Source organism: Cheilinus undulatus, linkage group 15 (assembly GCF_018320785.1).
Source record: "Cheilinus undulatus linkage group 15, ASM1832078v1, whole genome shotgun sequence".
NCBI lineage: Eukaryota > Metazoa > Chordata > Actinopteri > Labriformes > Labridae > Cheilinus > Cheilinus undulatus.
The window spans coordinates 45,122,003-45,143,561 of record NC_054879.1 but is presented as its reverse complement, the minus strand read 5'-3'; the positions used below and the strand labels follow the sequence as shown (position 1 = coordinate 45,143,561).

Below are 21,559 nucleotides of genomic sequence, written 5' to 3'. Positions count from 1 at the left end.
AAAAAGTGATTTGCTTTGCTAACTTCTGCTGTGCATGGAGCTAAATGTATAGACTTATAGTTACTTTAAAGCAGTGATACTCAACGTGTGATTTGTGATTATTAGAGGCTCTTTGATATCTTAATTTTAAATATTATTCCCCCAGAAAACCTTGAAAAAGGGAAACTTTTTTTTGCCTCTTTATACCATTGTTTGATACTTTTCATCCATTTAAGCTACCTTTTGGTCATTAAACACCACTTTTTTCCTACTTTTTTCCAATTTTTGCCCTGTATCACCATTTTTTGCCACTTTTAGCCCATTAAAGCATCCTTTTGTCATTAAATACCTTTTTTCCCTACTTTTTGCCCATTTTTGCCACTCTTGACTGCTTTTTACCCATTTTTTACTCACTTTTTTTGCCTTGTTTTTGCCACCTTCGGACCATTTTTTTGCCACCTGTTACTCATTTTTTGTCACTTCTCACCCATCTTTTTTTTCCACTTTTTATCCCCATTATTGCTCATTTTTGCTGCTTTTTGACCATTTTTGCCAGCTTAAACTTATTTTTATTGCTACTTCAAGCCGTTTTAGCCACTTTTCCCCTCTTATATTTTGGCTGTTGCAAAGGTATTTTTCAACAGTTTGGCTCTTTGGTTGAGTAACACAGCTTTAAGGATTATCAGAGCAGAATAATCAGGTAGTATTGGCAATAAATTTATCACTAACACCAAATAACTGTTTACCTGGTTAAGACGGATGTTAAAGAACATTTGCTGACCAAAATATCAAAGACATAAAAATGTTAAAAGTATTTAAAATTAGACATAAATGTTTGAAAATATGGTTGAGTTTTTTTTCTGTCTGAATCTTTATGTGGGTGGGGGTCCACTGAATGAATCATTTTCTCTTAGGGGAGGCTCACTCTCACACACTTTGAAAACCCCTGGCCTGGAGTATACCAGGTACCGCTGCTACAGTGGACCAGAGTTAGAGCTCAGAAACCGGCTGACATCTTAGACAAGAGTGGATCAAAGCTGAGAGGGGGTATTTCCCTTTAGTGTGGGAGTGCACAGTGTGCCCCTCTTGCCTTCAGTCTCTAACTGAGGAGGCCTGCAGAGAGACATTCACTCTGGGACCTCACAAACAATACTGGCCAGTATGAATATCAATAACTCTCCAGCCAGGACTGTCAACACTGGATGTGCCCTAATTTATTCCAACGCCCTGATGAAGTAAGGTCAAGCCCTTGCAAATTCATTTAGATTTTTATGCTTGGTCGGTCATTTGCATTTGTGCTCTGTTCACTTTTGTCTTCAATATGCAAGACTCAAATCAAGCCAAAGCAGTTTCTAGCTTAATGGTCCTAGATGTTCTTAATTCTAATCTCATTTCCAATTTTTGTTTTCAACTTTTTAATTTTTGGGTTCTCTTCACATTTCAAAGCAAGAAATACTGCAATCCCCCTTCTGCCTTTTTGTTTTACTTGGAGAGGGCTGAGTGATGGGGTGAACACACACATAGTAGTTTTGTAAGTTCTCGCCATCCATACTGTAGTTTCTAAGTCCATGAAGGACATAATCATAGGCTAGGATGGTGAGTTTTCCAAGGTTCTTGCAAATTTTCCAGATACAAATGATTTAACTAAAACTGAACCAAATCCTCTTGTCTCTCTCCTCTGTCTGCCCCTTTAAGTCTTCACTAGTCACAAATCCTGATATGACAAATGGTGAAGATACTGTCTGGCTCCTGGTTTTTTTCCCATACTGCCTCAAATTGGCGATTTATGAAGAGGAATGGGAAATGTCATGGTGGCTGCCCAGTGCTGCCCCCTCCCCCCTCCCCTCACTCCTCTTCCCCAAGACACACACTCACCCCTCCCTGTCAGTCTGGCTTCCCCTGGGGCCGGTGGGGAAGGCATTCCAGAGCTCAGGCCTCCCTCTGCAGAGAGTGCATCAGAGGGAAAAGGGTTCAGACAGACAGAGTCTCAGTGTTTGGGATTCAAAACGTTTTGCCGTCTTGCTTTGCCTACAGCATCTTAGCTTTGCATAAAGCAGCTAATTTGTTCTCATTATCAAGTGCATGAGAATCGTAGTTAAGGGTTTCAGAGCTGTGGGGATGGTTCCTGTTTCTGACAAGTTGAACTAAAGACACTGTCAAAGCTGTTTTCTCTCCTCAGGGGCCACCAGCATAGATGAGTAATCCTTTGAAACCAGGAAGGGTTGCTCTGCACAGTTGAAGAGTTAATGGAATTTGATTATTACAGACAAAAATGACTGTTCAAGGCAGAAAATATGCCCAAAGGAAGGTCTGTTAATATTCTTAATATACATGACCAAATGATCTGCAAAGATGAAATGTCGTAATGGTTTCCGTTCTGCACCAGAAAAGCAGCAATGTGCAGGTTATACAAGTGAAAACTTGAGTATGTTTAAGCAGAACTCATGAGCATAGTTTGCTTTATTATTTATCTGCTAAATCAGTCTGTTTTACTGTCTTTAGTCATGCTGGCGTGTACTGTATTATGACTGTTTCTATGACGACGACTCAGTAAAGTGGGCTGAAATTAGATTGGTCTCATGAGAAAACCACTGATGCCTCCATAGAGTTTAAGTGACTATATGGCTCTGTCTAACAAGGATGTGTTTTAATACTTTAATATTGGCATCATAGTAACATATCAGATCTGATTTGTCCTTCATCATATAGACAGCTTGCATGGACTCCCCTCCCCCCACGTTGTATTCCTTCTTGTCTGGCTCTCTCTCCTCCCTGTGGGTTTCTGTGTGTTAACCATGACAGCTTTTGTGAGACTGTCACCCTAGCCTCGGAAGTACACAGGGAACCCACATTGGCACTCAGTCTAGCGGGAGAATTCCCCCCTTTGGTGGATTGTCCTATGGTCATCGTGCTTTGTGTGTCTGCTGAAAGAATCTGCATTAATTATAGCCTTTCCTCATTTTCTCTTCGCTCCATAGAATTAACTGGCGAGGAGCTAATAGAGCCTTTGTGTGTCTGTCTGTACAGTATATGTATATGGGATAGAAGAAGAATGGTTTCATGGCTCATATTGCTCTAAGTAGGCTTTTCCTAACATGGTATGAGCTGTAAATAGTATCCTGTGGTAGCTACGTGGTTAGCATAATTTTAGCAAAGACAAACTTTTAAACACACCAGTTTTTCTCTGAACCAGAAGTCACCATATTTGAAATATAAAGTACTGCATCTGTTTTTGTGGCATGGTAGTCTTGACTCAATAGGACAATCATTTGCAGAGTAAACATCATGTGTTTAATATGACTCAAAGCCTGCAAGATGGCCCTCATTTCATTGGGAAAATCATTGCTTTTCATTTTCCATCCTTGCCCTCAGAAGCATATTGGCAACACCACATTTCTACCTACCACTAGGGCTAAGTATTATGGGAAATACTTTGACCAGTTAAAGCAGATCTGAAGAATCAGGCTTCCCTTTCAGATGGAAACTGTGATGTGGCTTAACAGTCAGTGTGCATCAGCATTTCTTCTTCTGTTCACTCCTCTCACCTTGGGTAAACACAGCATCTTAGCGAGTTGAAATAATGCAGTTTTCTGGATTTCTGTTACATCCAACAGAGTCCTGAGAAGAAGAGGAGAGAGATAGCCATACTACGATTTGGCCTGAACAAGGGAGCATGTGTAAATGCTAGAAGCGAAGTGTAAGACTTAATTGTTATTATTTATTCGTATCTATCACGGTTAGACAGTGAAGGGTTTTGAACCATACTGCAAACAGAACTCCGATCACATAACCTCTTTGGCGGAGGTGATAAATTCATGCAGTGGATATATGAAACTGTCTGGCATGATAACAGCAGGATTGCCTTTTTGACTCCCTGACTGTAATAAAGGAAATAAACAAGTAGGAAGTAAGCCAGCCTGTGGATCCAGCTGAGTGTTTATTTTTATTAGCTGCTAGTTGTGTTTGCTGGTGATGCTGTTTAAATGGGTGTGAGAGTAACGCTATTTGTGATTTTATTGCTGTTTGCAATTATTTGAAAAGACACTTGTACAAGTAAATCTTGCACAGAGGTCATGTGTTGTAAACTATTCTCTTGCACACCATGAGATAGTTGTCTTGAAATTGCCTAATGTCTGCCCGGCTCATGACAGACAGAATTTTCTTAAAGGTGCATTGCAAGTATGAAGGATGTGCAAAAGCTTGTGCCATGCTTACATGCTTTACTCCTTCACTGTGTGGGAGCAGAACTTATTTTAAAAAATATTGGTGCCACTCAGATCAAGGTAGATCTGCTTGATTGTGCATTTTGTGCTTTTCTGAACAAAGCCTTCAAATATTATTGTGCTCCAAACAGCATTCCTTAAAGTTGTATCATTTTCATGGACATTTCAGCCCCCAGCTGGACAATGGAGGGGGTCTGTGTTTTTCAGTGGGGGGTTGCATCCTCTCTGAAGGAGTGACAGATCACATTCCTTCGCACACATTTACTCAAGAGGCTCAGAATACCATTCAGATTTATTGCCATGAAAGATGTTTTAAAAGCACTGGCTTTCATTATGAGCAGCCGGCTAGTAGGGGAAATGGGAGATGCTAAGGTCATGCATGAAAAAAGGAAATTGTTGTGGTTGACTTCATTTGAAGGGGATGGTTGATTTACTTCGTAGCCAGCGTTTTGGCTCTTCAGGATAGATATGAATTGCGTATTATGATAAGGACACAAGATAAATACAGAGGAGTGAAACTTATCATGAAAATATGAATTAAATGATATTTTTCCTTTTATGTTTTTAATTGAAGTGCAGAGTTTCCATCTTTATGACATGACTGCATATGAAGGAGACAGTGAGACGGCACATTGGTTGGAATAATCGTTTTAGATTGACCTGTTCAAATAATTGATTTGTACTTTAAGGTTTACTTTTCTAAATCAATGCCTTGAAATAATATTGAACTGTCTTTATGGGTTGGGCATGTCCCAGTGGGCTCTGGTCCTTCTCTTTGATGAGGAGAAAAGACCATGCGAGGGACTGTAATCATTTTTACATCATCTTGGGGCACCACTGTATAATTAGAAAGGGTTGATTTCCTTGACCACAGCAGGGGCTGAAATTGTAGGCCTTGCCCCGAACAGGGTTTAGGAAAGAAACTGAAATAGCCCTGGCGAGTTTCTGTCCTTGTGTCCCTCTGCGTTATAAAGTGTTGGTCAGATGGCGGAGCAGTCCCAGTGACACACTGCAGTCGATCCACCAGCACTTGGACGGCTGGCTTTTATGTGGCGCCTCTTGTTTTCTGAACCAGCTACCAAAATTACAACTCTGTTTTAATCTCTTTTGCATGCAGCATGGCTGAACCTGTATGACCACGACCTGCTGTGACTGTAAGTGAACACTACGCTGGCAGCTTTTACAGTGTGACCAGTGTAGCCACTGGACACCACCAGTTTGGTCAAAATAAGTAGTGATTGTAACCCACACTGAGACAGCTGTGTCCAAATGCACAAAGGTAAAAAAAAAAAAAAACAACCAAACATGTCTGTTTTAAGACATCACATGTACTTCTTTACATAACAGGCATTGCATGACTGGGTTGAAATATCCAACATTGTACTAGAATTTTTTTGGGTGGGCTTTTTTGCCTTTATTTAGATGGGCTAGCTGAAGTTAGACAAAGGATTTGGGAAGAGAAAGTGGGGGAAGACATGCACCAAACAGAACCAAGACCATGTGCCTACAAGGAGCGCCTGTGGCAGGCAGAGAGGCAGCAATAAATCCCAGAGCAGAGATCAATGACAGCAGAATGACATTAAGTCGAATATGGCATGAAGGAGGAGCTGGGGTGGAGGAGGTTTGCCAAAGCAACGTGCAGAGGGAGCAGTGAACTATAGCCAGACTAGAGCAGTTTAAATATGGCAGCATGAGTGCATTAGCCAATAGCATTTTGAGCACTTGAGGGCTTATGTGAGATCAGCTGATCTCATTTGCAATACTTGTTTCCCTGGCCAGCCTGAACTAACGCTTTATGCTCGATTCTACTTGAAATACTGCAGCAAGAGATGTGATCACCTAACTCCTAGTTTTAAAACCTTTGCACTGGCTCCCTGTTTTATTTACAACTTATTTTAAGTGTATTTAAAGTTATTGTACTTAGTTTTATAGGTTTATATGGTCTTACTCCTCCATACCTCACGCACCTTTCATTTTACATTCTTGTAAGATCAGTTATGTCCTTTAATACTTCTATTTAATAGAGCTGACCTGACTGTAAAAATTAGGGCTGAACTGATATTGATGTTTAACAGAACAATTTAGCTGATGCTTCCTTGTGAAGGAAATTCTCATGAATAAATTCCTCGGATCCCACACCTATTTTTAATTTTATGTTTATTGGTAATTTGTTGACATTTAATGCCTTTATTGAAGAGAAACAGTAGAAAGATGAGAGGAATTGATGGGAGAACAGCTAAAACAAACTACATGTGATGGCGTTTACTCCACGTATCTGATAATTTCATGGAAAATACTAACTTGACTCCATTTATTTAGCAATTTTACTCATAGCTTTAACTCCAAGAGTGTTTCGAAGTTAAGGATCTAACCCAGCCAGCTCTGACATATGGGCTGCAGCAACCAGGAGTTGTCCTGCTGATCTTCCAATTAGTGGACAGCCTGCAAAAGCCATTGCTGTTCCAGATGTGGAAGCTCTTAAAGTGTGTACCAAAATGAACATTTATGTATTATTAATTTATCTAATTATAACAACTCCACCCCAACATGTGGCAAACACTTGATTTTTAGCAGGGATAAGCTCCTGTGGTTCATGTTGCACCACAGAGAGAGAGAGAGTCCCTGGCTCTCTTCATCTATGAGCGTATCAAACCCACAGCCAGTCATGGGACGGACCCCCATGGAACCTTTAAAGTGTCACTATCAATGCGGATGCAGTCGTTCCCACTCAGGTCAAGAACACAGTCGATCTTGGCCTTGGCTGGCTGACCTTTGGGCCATTGGCAGGTTTTTCCACATCTGAAGGAATGCAGAGGTGTCGCTGCAGCCTCTCCGCTTCCTGTCTCTGGCATTCTTCTTTGTTTGGGAGCCCTTTAAAACACAGAACGGCCTTGTGTCCCCTGCGGGAAGTCAGAGGTGTGGAGAAAATGGGTCTCTGTTCCTGATTAGCCCTGCAGCCCTACAACACTCGTTTCTCCTGAGGGGAGGGCAAGGATGCTAGTGAAGCAGTTTGCATCTCGCATTTGAGTTATTTCTACGAGCCTCTGGCTGCAGACAGGCGTCAGCGTTAATCTGCTGCAGTCTTCTCGTCCTGAAAAGCTAATGGTCGTTACTGTGGTTCACCACATCTGCAGTTCTGATTTAGCTGGGACTGCTGATGTACAGCCCATGTTATTAGTACGGTATTACATGTTATCTTGAGGTTAATAATTCCTACATTTTAATTTGTGGCAATGATGAGTGGGCAACTTTGATGCCACAGGACAGATTAGTTTGCAGTTAGCAGGCTCCATGGTTGGAGTGATCTTTCCATGAAGGGTTGGTTCCCAGTAGAGCCAAGCCAGTTTTTTCCACAATGGGCTTGAATTCCACTGAGCAAACTAGTCACCATGCTCAGTCATCTGTTAGTCTTTCACCAGGGCTTCTGAATTTCCTTTTAGAGCAAAAAAATAACACAGTATCTGAAACATGAGACAGAAAGCAGTGTCTTTGTGGCAGCAGAAGAGGCCAAAAACTGCTGCCTTTAAAGTACAAATGGCTTAATTTAGAGCAAAGTGATGCCTAATCAGGAAGCCACTTTTGTTACTTGTAAGATTTCCGAACAAGTCAAGCTTTTATTCATCTAATAAAAGTAACCTCATATGAGAGATAAAAGCTGATAAATCTTGAGACATTTGAAAGATTAGAAGCCTGATAAAAGAGGATATCATGGCTTAGCTTAGAGGTTAAGTCAAGTTTAGACAGAAATGTTTGCAAAAAAGTGGCCATTAAAGTGGTAAATGGAGTAGATGATGAAGTTTTTCCCACAGGTAAGGATTTCTCCTTCAAGGCAGGCATTGATATTTATATGATGTCTGCTCTAGGTGTCTTTTTCTTCATCTTTCTACCCCTTCCTATAGTTTCACCACCAACTGATGTATAATTCTGATGGGATATCTTTGCAATGTCAACAGCAGAATTTGCTTCTCATTCTCAAGAGTGCTTATTCTCAAAGTTTACCTCATGCCATTGCTGAGATACACTATTAATGATTGATGATATTGCATGATTAGAGATCCTTTACCATGAATAATAGCAGATTTAGAGCAGTGGTTCTCAAATGGTGTGGCAAGGCACACTAGGGGCCCTTGAGACAAATCTATGTGTACCTCGGGAATCTGGCTGGACCCCTGAAAAAAAACAGAGAATGGCCCCTCCCCAGCTATGATTTATTGATGAGTATGTGTGATGGATCAGTAGCATTGGTGCTAGCATCCTGGCTAACAGTTACTACCTCATTTGGCAAGCTATTATTGAGTTGAAATTGGTGTTGAAATTATCATTATTCATGCTACTTTTAACCAAGTTAACCAATGTTTCTACCCATTTTGCCACTAATTTTATCAGCTTAAACCATTTTTGCAACTTTTGTGAAATTTTGCAACTTTTAAAAAATACTTTTGACCCATTTTTTTGCTACTTTTTTGGAACTTTTTGCCACATTTAACCCATTTTTGCTACTTTTTGACAGTTTTTCCTACTTTTGCTATTATTTGGACATTTTTTGCCATTTTTTTCACAATTTTTTTTACCACATTTTAGCAACCTTAACCCTTTTTTGCCACTTTAACCTATTTTGTCACCTTCTTGATACTATCAACCCATTTTTCCCACCTTCCTGCTAATTTTCACTCACTTTGCCTTTGTTTGGCCACTTTTTTGCCTAATTTTGCCCAATTTTAATCACTTTTAAACCATTTTAAACACCTTTTAACAACATTTAACCCCTTTGTCCACTTGTAACCCATTTTTGCCCCCTTTTTGACACTTTCAACATGTTTTGCCACTATTAACCATTTTTTTTGGCCCCTTATGCCAATTGTTATCCATTTTTGACTTTGTCTTGCCACTTTTTACCCAATTTTAACCAATTTTTGCCAGCTTTCAGGCACCTTTTGTCCACTTTTGCCACCCCCAGTTGTCTTGGCCCCAGAAACCTCTCCCTTTATCCCCCCTCATGGGCCAACTTGACTATTATATTATTTAAAAAGTCTCTTTCGTATTGATATGGATATGGTGTGCCTTGAGATTTTGGCTTAACCTTAGGTGTGCCTTGGGCGAAAAAAGTTTGAAACCCACTGATTTAGACAATGTGGTTTGTGAATTACGTTATCTTACCTCAGTGGTCAATGCCACTGTCTTGTTTAGTTTGCTAACTGGATGTCCTTCTCATGAGCCCAGATGGCGTGAGAAACACTCACCAGCCCATGACCCTGAGTTTAAATACATATTATGTTTCCCTGTGTTTTCTAGGATCCAGGTTCATTCTGCTTTTTTTCCACCTTCAGCTGTCGTCCTTGTTTGTGTCCCTAAAGAGACTTATCTCCTGACATTTTCATGGCATGATGCCTTTGGTGATATAAGCTTTAAGTTTACTTTATGAACAACAGTCGTCTGTTACTGTAATTATTCAGTTTAGCTCTGAGACTTGAGCACAACCTTGAACAAAAATTTGATAGCAAAAGCATACTGCTAGATGTGGGTGGTCAAACGAGTCACTGTCAGAATGCTTTCTGTCTGAATCAGTGGATATTATTTCAAATATGAGGTAATCAGACTCTTTAATCAATCATCTAAAAGCAAATTCACATCTGACAAATTCATTACCTGTATACAGAAAATGAACTGAGTTAATGTTAGGCTGTTAATTAATCAGTTATGTAGGCAGACACAAAACTTGGCAAAGGAGATTGAAGAATAATGTCAGTAAAGTTTTCTTTGTGGGAGAATAGAGCCTGCAGTGAATGCTGTCCATGGGGCTTAACCAGTAATGTAAAGTTGAGTGGTTGAACGTTCGTCAGAGTAACTCTGTGACTGCGGAGTGGTATAGGTCATGGATCAGGGCTAGGTTGTTCCAGATAACTCACCCTGCAGACATGATTATCCGTTGCAGTCTGTTCTAGTCCTGTTTGGTGGCAGATCCAACCAGACGATGGTGGGCATACAGAGAACAGGCTTGATGATGGTGGTGTAGAAAATGATCAGCAGCTCCTGAAGCAGGTTAACCTTGCTGCACTTTCCCAGGAAGTTTGCTGGGCCTTTTCCCGGACATAGTCTTTGTGGGAGGTCCACTTCAGGGTTCTGAGAGATTGTGGATCCCAGAAACTTAAAGGTGTCCACAGTAGACACTGTACTGTTCAGGATAGTAAAGGGGGTAGAGTAGGAGGTTCTCCTCCTGAAGTTGTTTCAAAATAGGAGACGCCAAACTCATGCTTGAGATTTTTGTTTGGTTAAAATAACTATTGAAAGTATCTGTTAAAGATAACTCAAGCATTAGCTATACCCTCTGTGTAAGCTAATTTCCTTTCTATGGCCAGGCTGTGTAGCACTGGTACATTATTGCATACTTAAAACACTGGAACAATATGGATACAGAAAGCTGTATGCTGTAATGTGAAGATATGTATATAAAATAGAGTTGAAAATGATGCTCTCCAGCACATAAAAAACAACTTTTGCTTTGCAACCCAAAAAGCTGTTTTAGAAAAGACACAAATGTTTACCCAGAACTCCTCATCCTGTCAGAGGCTGGCAGCTTTCTGCAGCCAAAGAAATGATGCCAGTGTTTCCTTTGAGGTTTTACATTCCTGGTGCTCAGACTCAGGATGGTAGTAATAGAAAATGGTTCTGTACGTTCTTTTAAATGGGGCAGCCTCAAGGTTAGCTTGTACATCTTTATTTAGCTGGTTATTGCAGGTCCTGGCCTTTGTATGGGGCTAAATCCATAGAAATAAGATGTATGGGGTAAGTAAGCTACTATATCAAAACATTGTGTAATCATGTCTTCTTTGCTAAAAAGATGTCCAGCTGGAGACTCTTGTGGCAGTTTAAGTTTGTTTGGGGGTTAATTTTTCCTTCTGGAAGCCCTGCTGAATTTTGCCTCTCATTTTCAGTAGATACAGTTAATAATCTGTGATGACAGTGAGTCTTTGGTACACCAGAATGCATTGTTTTGCTTGATTTAAGTGCAGACCAATTATTGCTAAACTTCTGCATACAGAAGATATCAACGAGTGTTTCCTGTCTTTGTTACCTTGTTGTATTCATTTAACATTTACAACAAATCAAATCACTGGATCTTAACGTGAAACGAAGTTTCCAGTGCTATCAACCCTTCAGAGAAGTTACACCTTAATACAGTGATACTCAACACGTGGCTCTTGAGCCACATGTGGCTCTTTTGTGATGATGTGTGGCTCTTTTATGTCTTGATTTTAAATATTATTCCCCTGGAAAACCTTAAAAAAGGGAAACTTTTACCTCAGAAATTATCCATTGTGGGGCGCAGGTGACCTAGTGGTTAAAGGCGCGCCCCATGTATGCGGACGGCCCGGGTTCGAGTCCGGTCTGAGGCCCTTTGTCACACGTCTTTACCCAGCTCTCGTCCCTGTTTCCAACTTTATCCACTATCCTCATCTATCAAATAAAGGCCCAAAAATGCCCAAAAAAAATCTTAAAAAAAGAAAAAAAAAAAACATTGTAAGTCACATTAATCAGTCTGTTTCCAACACTTATATAGTAGACTTTAATAGTCAAACTTAATTGTCAACCGTTATTTTCCTGTGTATATTTCCGTTACCCTTATTCGTAATTTTGTGCCCCTTTTTTTTTACTGCTTTTAGCCCATTTTTGACACTTTCCTCTTGCTTTTATCTATATGAAGTTTTTTGACCGGTGTTGCCATTTTTCGCCCATTTAAGCTGCTTTTTGCCATTAAATTGCCAATTAAATTTTGCCACTTTTTACTGCTTTTTGCCCATTTTAGTCACTTTCCACTCATTGTTTGCCACAATTTTGCAGCTTTTTGACCATTTTTTGCCACCTGTTACCCATTTTTTTGTCACTTCTCACCCATGTTTAGGCATTTTATTCCTATTTCGACCCTTTTTGACCATTTTTGTCACCCTTAACTTATTTTTATTTCCACTTTAACCAATTTGTGCAACTTTTCACAAATTGGATTGTGGCTTTTGCAAAGGTATTTCTTACAAATGTGGCTCTTTGGTTGAGCAGAGTTGAGTAACACTACCCTAATACTTTTTTCTATATGTTGTCTCTTTAGCTCACTGGGTAACTTTTTCTGCACGATATTGTGAAATATACTGTGTTTAACTCTAAATGGCAATCATCTGTAGCACACAGATTACGTCTGTGTGCCACCTACTTAGTGAGAAATACCTTTCTTTTCCAGTCAGTGCTGTTTTTAATCTGTTTTTGCCAAGTTTCCAGAAAGCTAATGACCCAGATTTGTTTCTTAGTGAAGTCAGACCCAAGTTAAGATGGCCGGGAAATATTACACGAGTGACAGTGCAAGAAATATGATCATGTGTCTGCTGGAAAAAGGAAACGTTATTAGTTTGCTTTAAAATCTAAGTTAGAAAATATCAGACCTGTATTAAGTCATTTCTGGATTCTTTCAGGGGCCATGGCGTCATACTTTTCCGTTTTTCAACTCATTCGAAAAATCCAGTTTGTTTTAAGTCACATTTATGAGTACATTTAGACTTTAGGGAATCTAGTGCAGTGGTTTCCAACCATTTTTCCTTGTTTTTCTGACTGAACGACCATTGTATAAACTGTTTAAGTGTTTTATCATGATTTTACTTAATGTATGCAAATCTAATTATGACAACCTCAGAGCAGAGAAAACCTTGCACCCCCTGAGGTCTTTGGCGCCCCCTCTAGTGGGTCCCAGACTCCAGGTTGGGAACCAGTGCTCTAGGGGCATAGCAAGGAGAATCCTGTGTTATCTGCATTGTTCCCTTTTCATGCATACATACTTATACAGATGTATTTTGTTGTGTTCATGCCCTTTAGTGAACAGGTTTAAAAATCCTCTGACATTACATATTAACACTGATGATTAACATCATTCCTCATGATGCTGTTACAGGAGGTAAACCCAACCTTTTCTCAACAGTGTTGTACTTCTTCTCAACAGGTGATGCTCACAGTGCCCAAAGAAGATTTCCACCTGAGGGAAATCCTCAACTTCAGACACCCGGCAGCATCCATCCTAACGTCCCAGAGGATGTTTTCAGATTAAGTCTTACTAAGGGAGTGTCCATGTCTCTTCCATCCTCACCTCTACTGCCAAGACAGTCTTACATGATGCCCTTGCGCACTGGAAAGAGATCTCCAGGTACAGTTTATGCAGGCAGCTTTTCTGTCTCTTATGTTGTTTCCTGTATGACTGTTGATTTGTTGCCCCTCATTAGTGTACAGACAGACAGGCTGACTGTGCTGAGGAGGTGTCGACTTTTTGTTTTCTTTTCATACCACTTGAGTGTGGCTTGCTGGCTTTTGCAGCTAACATAAGTGAGAGAACAGTGGTGGTCAAAGAAGATGGGCTGGGTGGTTTCTGTGGTCGTGTAGTTGGTTGAAATTGTAGAAGCAAGGGAGGAAGGTGAGATCCAATGACTTTGATTTTACAACATCTGCAACACATGCATTTATCAAACCAAGACACTACTAACACTTTGAAAAACAAGCATATAGGAAAAAAATGAGTGGAAAAACAGCAATAATGCTATATAATAAAAGCACAATGCCCAAACTATTAGAACAACAGTGGAAAACAGTGGATTGCTTCCTCCAAATGGGCAGTGAGTTTTTGCCCCAAGTGAAAAAGTTGGGTTTTGTTCATGAGAAAGGGTAGACCATGACACCGACAGGTGGATTGCAGTTTTGCAAACATTGTCCTCGACTGTAGTAGTATAGAGGAAGCTGAGCTTGAAGGCAAAGCTCTCAATCCACCGTCTATCTTTGTTCCAACTCTCAGCTATAGTCATGAACTCTAGGTAATGACAGAAAGAACAAGACTGCAGATTCAAGCGCTCCAAATGAGATTCCTCAGCATTAGAGACACCTGAAGGGAGCTCAAAGTAGAGTCGATGCTCCTTTGTCTTGAATGGAGCCAGTTAACTTGAGGTGGTTCACTGGCCTGCCTTTGGAGGGCTTCCGGGCCAGTCCAACTGGAAGAAGACCCCGGGTTGACCAAGAACTAGCTAAAGGGATTATACAATATATCTCATGTGGCCTAGGAAGGCCTCAGAAATTCCTCCTGGAACTGGCTCACAAAGGGTAAACATTATGATGGTTAGCATTCAAATTAGCATTCAAGCTAGCTGTAATAAATGATCGTAAAGTCCCGAAAAGTCACGCAAGTTCCAGGCTCACTGAAAATGCTGCCATAAGGAATTCCAACGCGTCAATGGGAAAGCACAACTGCTTATTTATTTATTTATTTATTTATTTATCTAAATAAAACAAAAACAGTTCATATCCAACATAAAAATCTTCCACTTTGAATGAAAAGGAGCAGAATGAAGAATAGTCTTATTCTTTGTAATCCGTTTTCACAAAACATTGATTAACAAATCATTACATGCATAGTAAGAAATCAGAATAAAACACAAGCTGCAGGCCAAAACAGCAGCTTATATCCTGGTACCATTTAATAAGTAAGAATACCAATCAACAGCTTGCTTCAAGAGGAAAAACAAGAAAGAAGCAGCGATTTGTGGTTCTAATGTTTTTTTAACTTTTGATAAACTGTGTCACTTCTTGTCTTGTAAGACGGCGCTGGAAGGCATTCTAACGATCACATTCACAGCGGATCCTTTGGTTCTTCTTCTCTGCTCTAAAAACAGTAGCTTGTGCATGCAGTGCTTTTGAGCAGCGAAGAAGAATTGATATCCGGTTTATAGTGCTAACATATAGCATGGCTAAATGAAGCAAAATACAAAGCTCAACCAAACAGTATCGGATCGGTGCATAAACTTGTTTCCCTCTGATAAGCAGTATCCTATGTATTTCCGGTACTGGTATCGGAATCAGTACAACCCTAGTTCTCAAGTAGGGGATGAACATGAGGCCTATAACTTTGATGTTTGACCTTTGACTCCAAACTCTGATCAGATTATCCTTGAACAGACTGCACATTTGGGTTTATAAGAGCAGCCTGGATAGATGGAGATATAAACAAAAATGAATGCTTCTGGCCCAGGCTATCACCTGTGTGGAGGCATAGAAAGCAGTTGTAGTAAAGGCATTGAAGTAGTTATAACATCTGCACCCTTTTTGTCCCTCTCAGTCAGACTGTGAGCTCACACTGGCTATAAAGAACTCTTCCTGTCCCTCCATCTCGTGTTTGATTACTTCGTGTTGATGTAGAGTTCTCTACAGCAGCACCGTATGTTTACACTTTACCGACTAGTAATGGGTGTGTGTTTACACTGGATCGCATTGTCAGTCCTTCCAGACGCCTTCTATCAACCACATTGGGAACATGCTTGTCAGCAGCTGCAGGGGGCTTCAAAGCAGGGGGATACCTTTGTAGCTAAACTTGTTTCAACCTGAGTCTTTGTTTTCTGAGGACTTGGCAAAGAGGAGAGAAATCCTTTAAGTGGTCAATGTGGCTGCACTCACATGTGGCACTCATCTGTGGGCCTGTGTAGCCTTTGTTTAGAGTGGTAACAGCTTTGATCTGTTTAGTGTAAAGATGAGTTGATGGGAAGGGGGAAGTGTGGTTTAAGCCTAATGCAAACTTTGTGTCGCACAAGTTCACGTCTGTGTTATGAAGTTCTCGTTAGGTTTCGAGGGTTTTAGTTTGTTTTGAATGAGATGTCTAATGTAGAATGAGTATGAGAAGTTTTGTGATTTTGTCTGTTTTACTTCTAAGCCTTGATTTTCTATGCACCTCTTCCTCAAATCTGGTTTAGATTTAATATTGAACTTCCAGGCTTGAAATTAGGATGCACTACATTATGCAGAAGCTAGATATATAATTGCTTAGTCCCAGTTTATTAAAGTTAAAACAAAGGACAGTCATAGTTTAAACTGGCATAGTTTCCTTTGCTTCAACCACTCTGTAATTAAAACTCTAAATCTCGTACCTCAGGTGAGACAGGATTTGCGATGACTGCTTTAAACCCATCAAAGGTAGGGCTGATGAGATGTACATTTACAGACACGGATGGTGATACCAGAGAGGGAGATGAAAAGAGAGAGATGACGGCAGGTTTGTGAAGGTGAAAAGGACCCTTGGGACAGGGGAAGGGGAACACTCATTAAAGGTATATTCCCACTTGGAGTGCTCTGAGGCATGAGAGAGGGAAAGAAAAAAACGGTCTGACAAGATAGGATGCCATGCAGGACAACCTTGGAGAGACAGCTGGGGGATGGTCTCCTCCTCTGTCCTCACGAATATCTGTGAAAAAACCATCGGGGGAGAGTTCACACCTCCAGTTAATAAACACATACTTCAGGAAATGTCTCAGCTCTGCGATGAAAACAACATGGGTCATAATGCAGTGTTTTCTTTTCTCAGTGAGCCCAGGAAGTGACAGTGTACTCAGTTAGAGACTCATCCAGGCTGGATTGAGCAAAATGATCGATAGCAGGTTTGGTGGAAAGAGACCAAAAAAATACAGGTTTTATTTGAAACTGCTGTGCTGATATTACTCAAAGCTGCTAACAATGTGTTCTTAAGCATGCCGAAACAATGAAAATATAAGTTAGAAAGAGCCATGCTTACATGTTTAATTGTAATATATAGGGCTGTCAGCATTAATGCATTATTTTGGTTGTTTAAGGTCAATAGTAAATGCATTGCATGATTGCCTTTTCCTCTTTTGGTACACCTTGACTAAGCTAGAGCAACGTTTCTCTGCACCCTCCAGCCACAGTGATGTAAAATAAGTCCACTGCAGCTCCTTAATGTCTCATTTCATTCACAGACAGCTTGTGGACAAGTCAAAAATCATCTGCATCTTGTGTTATCAAACATTTACCTCTTTACTGTTCACTTTTTTCCTTTTCAATCAATAACAAGTTGGTTTTTCTGAAAAGTTCATGTCATAATCTTCTATCAACCCAAACTTCCTTGCTTTCTTTCAGTATAAGAGCAGGTCTCTTCAGGTCTCTCCAACCAGGAAGTCACTTACCTTAGATCAAGACAGTACAGTTGTGAATGCATAACTGTGGAATTGCATCAAAAAGGGGAGATTAATTGCAAGTCACAGAAATTCTAAGATTTATCACAATTTAAAAAATGTTTCACACCTGTAAATTAATAAATGTAACCATTTAATCGCAAAATGGTTTTACAGTTTTAATAGGCTATGATTAAAAGATTCTCCCTGGGTGAGATAAGCAGCATGCTTAGATTTTCCTGACAACCCCCATGTGAATAGATACATTTGGGACAATGTGTGTTGAATACAATAAAATTATTTCAGAAGAAATTAATCCGTAACAGTATGAATCTGAATGAGGGGGCAACAAGCTGCACGCTATAAAGGAGGAGGCTGGGGTGGAGGAGGTTAAGCTTACAGCTGCTTGCCAGCAGCAGCAGCATGGTGTATCACCAATAATGTAAGCAGAGATTATTGAGAAGTATGCCATATTTAAATACAACAATGTGTTGAGAAAAAGAGCTTTGATTGGCTGAAGTAACTGGGAGGGGATCACTGGGATCAGCTGGCTGTCAGCTTGTCACAGCTGGGTATATGACTGCTGCGTCCTGCATGAAGTAACACTAAGCTTCATTTGAGATCCACATTAGTATGGGTTTAAAAAAATCCCAATTAACTGTGTGATTTATGGTCCCTTTCTGCACACTTTGGTTAATCCACTGCAGCATCTCTCTGCAATCACAGTGGGGAAAAAGTCCATCACTGCTCCTTCACATCTCATTTCATCTGCATCTTGTGTTATTCTACATTTACCTTTTTATTGTTTTTTAATCTGTAACAAGTTAATTTTTCTGTTAATTTCATATTTAAATCTTCTTTCTACTAGGTCTGATTGATACATACATTTAACCATTTTATTGCAAAATGGATAAAGTACATATCCAGTTCATATGAATAGAAACATAAATGACAATGTGCATTGAAAACAAAGAAACTATTTTAGAAGCAATGAATCCATAGCAATATGAATCTGAATATGAGGGTGCAACATGCTTTAAGCTATAAAGGTGGCGGCTGGGGTGGGGGAGGTGATGCTGGCTATAACCTGACCGCAGATGGGAGTATGAACTAATGCTAAGCCTCATCAATATTAGATAGAAAGAACCAGTTATTTCTGCTCATATTGCAAATTTGATACCCATTACTTTATTGAAGAGGATTATCATTTTTATGTCACTCATTTTGACTAAAACAAAACACATAAAAAAACGAAAAGAAATATTCTTGTACACCATTAAAAAAATTGACAGTTGAATTATTGCATGTTGTGCATAAAATCTCTGCTGCAAAAATTAATATATTAAACTGCTATTTTTGACAGTTGCAACTTCTGCAATTTGTAAATTGCAGCGGGCCATATTGTGATTTAATCTAGTTTGTGATTAATTGCCCAGCCCTACTTTCTTCTTCTAGCCCTTACCTATTAAAGTAGGTCTGTATGCAAGCAGGAAGTCCATTAACCCTTGGTTTAAGCTGTAGAAAAGTACAAAATGATACAAAAACAGTTTTGGATGCCAAATACTGGAATTTGAAAATGTGATAAAAAGGATGTGAATGATTGCAGTTGGCTACAGAAATTCTGAGTTTGATTTTGATTTAAAATGCAGTTATTAAATCCTTTCACCTAGGGAACTTGTGCATTGAAAATGTCCCAACCCTCTTTCCTAGCCCCCCAAGCTAATGCAAGGTAAACTTCTTGAGAATCTTACATATACATTATTAGAATCTGCAACAAGATCATTCATATAAATGTGCTTTGTTAAACTGAAGTTTTTTTTACTGCAAAAATGAGTTTGAAAATATTTATGTGGATGGTTCTTATTAGTTTCTACATACTGACACTGGTCTGTAGTCAATTAGTCGTGTTTTCTGGTAAAGGTAATAACTTAAGTCATGCTCAAGTCATTTATTTTTTATTTTGTGTAGGCCTACAGTACATCCGTCATTGACTTCCTTCACATGTCCGTTTGTTTCCCCCCCATCCAGCCCTCACAGATGCCTTTAAGGGGAAGCGGTTTCACAGATTCCTGAAGCATTTTGTGGTTTGGCTTCATTTCCTGACACATTGGATAATCTATCGCAGTTTGGACGGCTCAGACTTGGCGGTTGTTCTTTTCATGAAAACTTCACAGAGGACAACAGAGAAACATTCAGTTAATTAAGAGTGTGACGGATGCCTGAGCTGCAAAGTCCTGGTGGCGTTGAGTGCCACAGCTTTGATCAACTAAGCCCAGAGCTTAACCATGAAACACAGCACTCTGACATGTGTTGAACAGCACCTAGGCTTTAGAGTCTTAATAGTTTACAGGCAGCCTAAATACCCAGGGAGGAGTATTAACTGCAGGAATGTTTCCTGAGTGGACCCATCATGTTTCAGCCAATACATGTCAGAGGTCAAGTATTGAAAAACTGAACCTCAATCTTAAGTGGGTAGAGTAAAGTTGATGACACAGTAAACGAGGTTTTTGAGATGTTTTTCCCCCCTGATGGTTAGAAATTCCCCGTACTCCACCTCTCAGAGTCTCCTGGGCATCTCCACAGTGACCTCCTCTGGTTGTAAAGTGTTACTGTTTCATAGTGGGGATATAAACATCTGTTGTGCCACTGAATGTCTTTGTAAAGCTGAGCACTCTTCTTCATAACCTTACACCCTTCGCCCCGTAACAGCATGAGAAATGATTAATAGTCTGTTAGACCTCAGTTACGATTAATCTCTCAGGGTGACAGGCAGTGGAGACAGAGGTCATCCCTGTGTTTCCACAGTAATTATCCAAGATGTGTGACCTTTCTATAGTCACATGACAAAACTGCTGGCTTCATGCTTTGCCTCCCTGCCAGCCTACAAGGGATCATAAAACAGCAATTCATATTGATTTACTGCCATCATGGGCAGTGTATAATTTTAATTGGTACATCTGCAATGAAGCCACAGAGATAATGGCCTGTGATGGGCTGCTGTGTGTATTCAAATGAGTTAAGTGGACTCTTTGATGGAGGCTTTGGTTGTTGTTTGTAGAGTGGCTGATTTATTTATTAATGAACCTAGAAGGTCTAGAAATCACCACTAGAGAGCAGAATTTACTGTTAAGACTTGATCTCTCTATCAAAGGTATGATTGGCCTATCAAACTATGGAAAATATCCCATCACTGCTCAAATCAGTACTTTTATTTCTACTTAAGTAAGTTTTGGAGTGCAGTGCTTTTTTACTTTTCCTACTTTTATGTGACAATGTTGATCCGCCAATCTTAGGTCAACTCTGTAGAGTCAGTTTAACTAACTCCATCCAATGCAATCTCAAATCTGGGGCGATGTGAGGGTGGAGTTTCCCATCATGCCCTTGGCTGTATGTATTTTTATATGTGTTTGGGTGTTGCTTCTTTTACAGTGATCCCTGCTGTGCTTCTTTTGGTCACGTTTCACGTGGATTATTGTTGCTTTTGATGTGAGACACATTTGCACCATGGGTGGAGTTATCTACTGAGTTAGGGCGCATTCACACCAGAGCTGTTTGGTCTGCATTAAACAAACTCTGGTGCGGACCAAACAAGCAGACTCTGGTCCGCTTGAAAATAGGGCTGAACGATTTGCAAAAACAATCCAATTGAATTTTTTTCCCAAATATTGCGATTTAATATGCAATTATTCTTGGGTTAATCTTGTGTATTTTTTGATGAATTCAAGCAACAAATAATTCCCTGAATAAGACCATCTGTACTGAAAACAATCAATTCATTTCTGAAGCGATTACTCCATAGTAGCATGAATCTGAATATGAGGGTGCAACAAGCTTTAAGCTATAAAGAAGGCAGCTGGGGTGGAGGAGGTGAGGCTGGATATCAGCTGATCACAGCTGGGGTATAACTTTCATGAAGTAACGCTAGGCTTCATCAGTTTTAGATAGAATTAGCGAACTATTTTTGCTTGTATTGCATATGTGACGTCATTTGCTTTGTTTAAAGGCGTTACCATTTTTATGTCACGCATTTTTGAAGAAAAACATTCATAAGCACGAAAAGAAGAATTTTTGTAAACCAGTATAAAAAATGGACACTTGAATGTTTACATAATTTGCATAAAATCTCTTCCGCTGCAAAACATCGATATATTAAACTGGTATTTTGACACATTTCAAGTTAAAGAAAAATTGCAACTTCTGCAATTTGAAAATTGCAGCAGGCCTTATTGCAATTAAATCTAATTCGCTCTAATTTAGAATGAACTATGTTTTTGCGTCTATGCAGCTGATGCAGGATTACATAACTGCAGATCGTCTTCCACCTTCAGCCTTGCCTCATAGTCACTTTTGATCATTGTCAGTGCTGAAAACCTGTACTTGCAG

At 39.8% G+C, this 21,559-nt stretch overlaps 1 protein-coding gene across 1 annotated transcript in view; it reads left to right on the top strand.

The window, feature by feature from the left end:
• The window catches only part of tanc1b (tetratricopeptide repeat, ankyrin repeat and coiled-coil containing 1b), a 176,414-nt gene that overhangs the window by 43,437 nt on the left and 111,418 nt on the right, over positions 1-21,559 (top strand). The window contains exon 3 of the mRNA XM_041807849.1: positions 13,183-13,383. Within this exon, the coding sequence (XP_041663783.1) occupies positions 13,183-13,383 (201 nt within the window). The remainder of the gene's footprint in view (positions 1-13,182; positions 13,384-21,559) is intronic.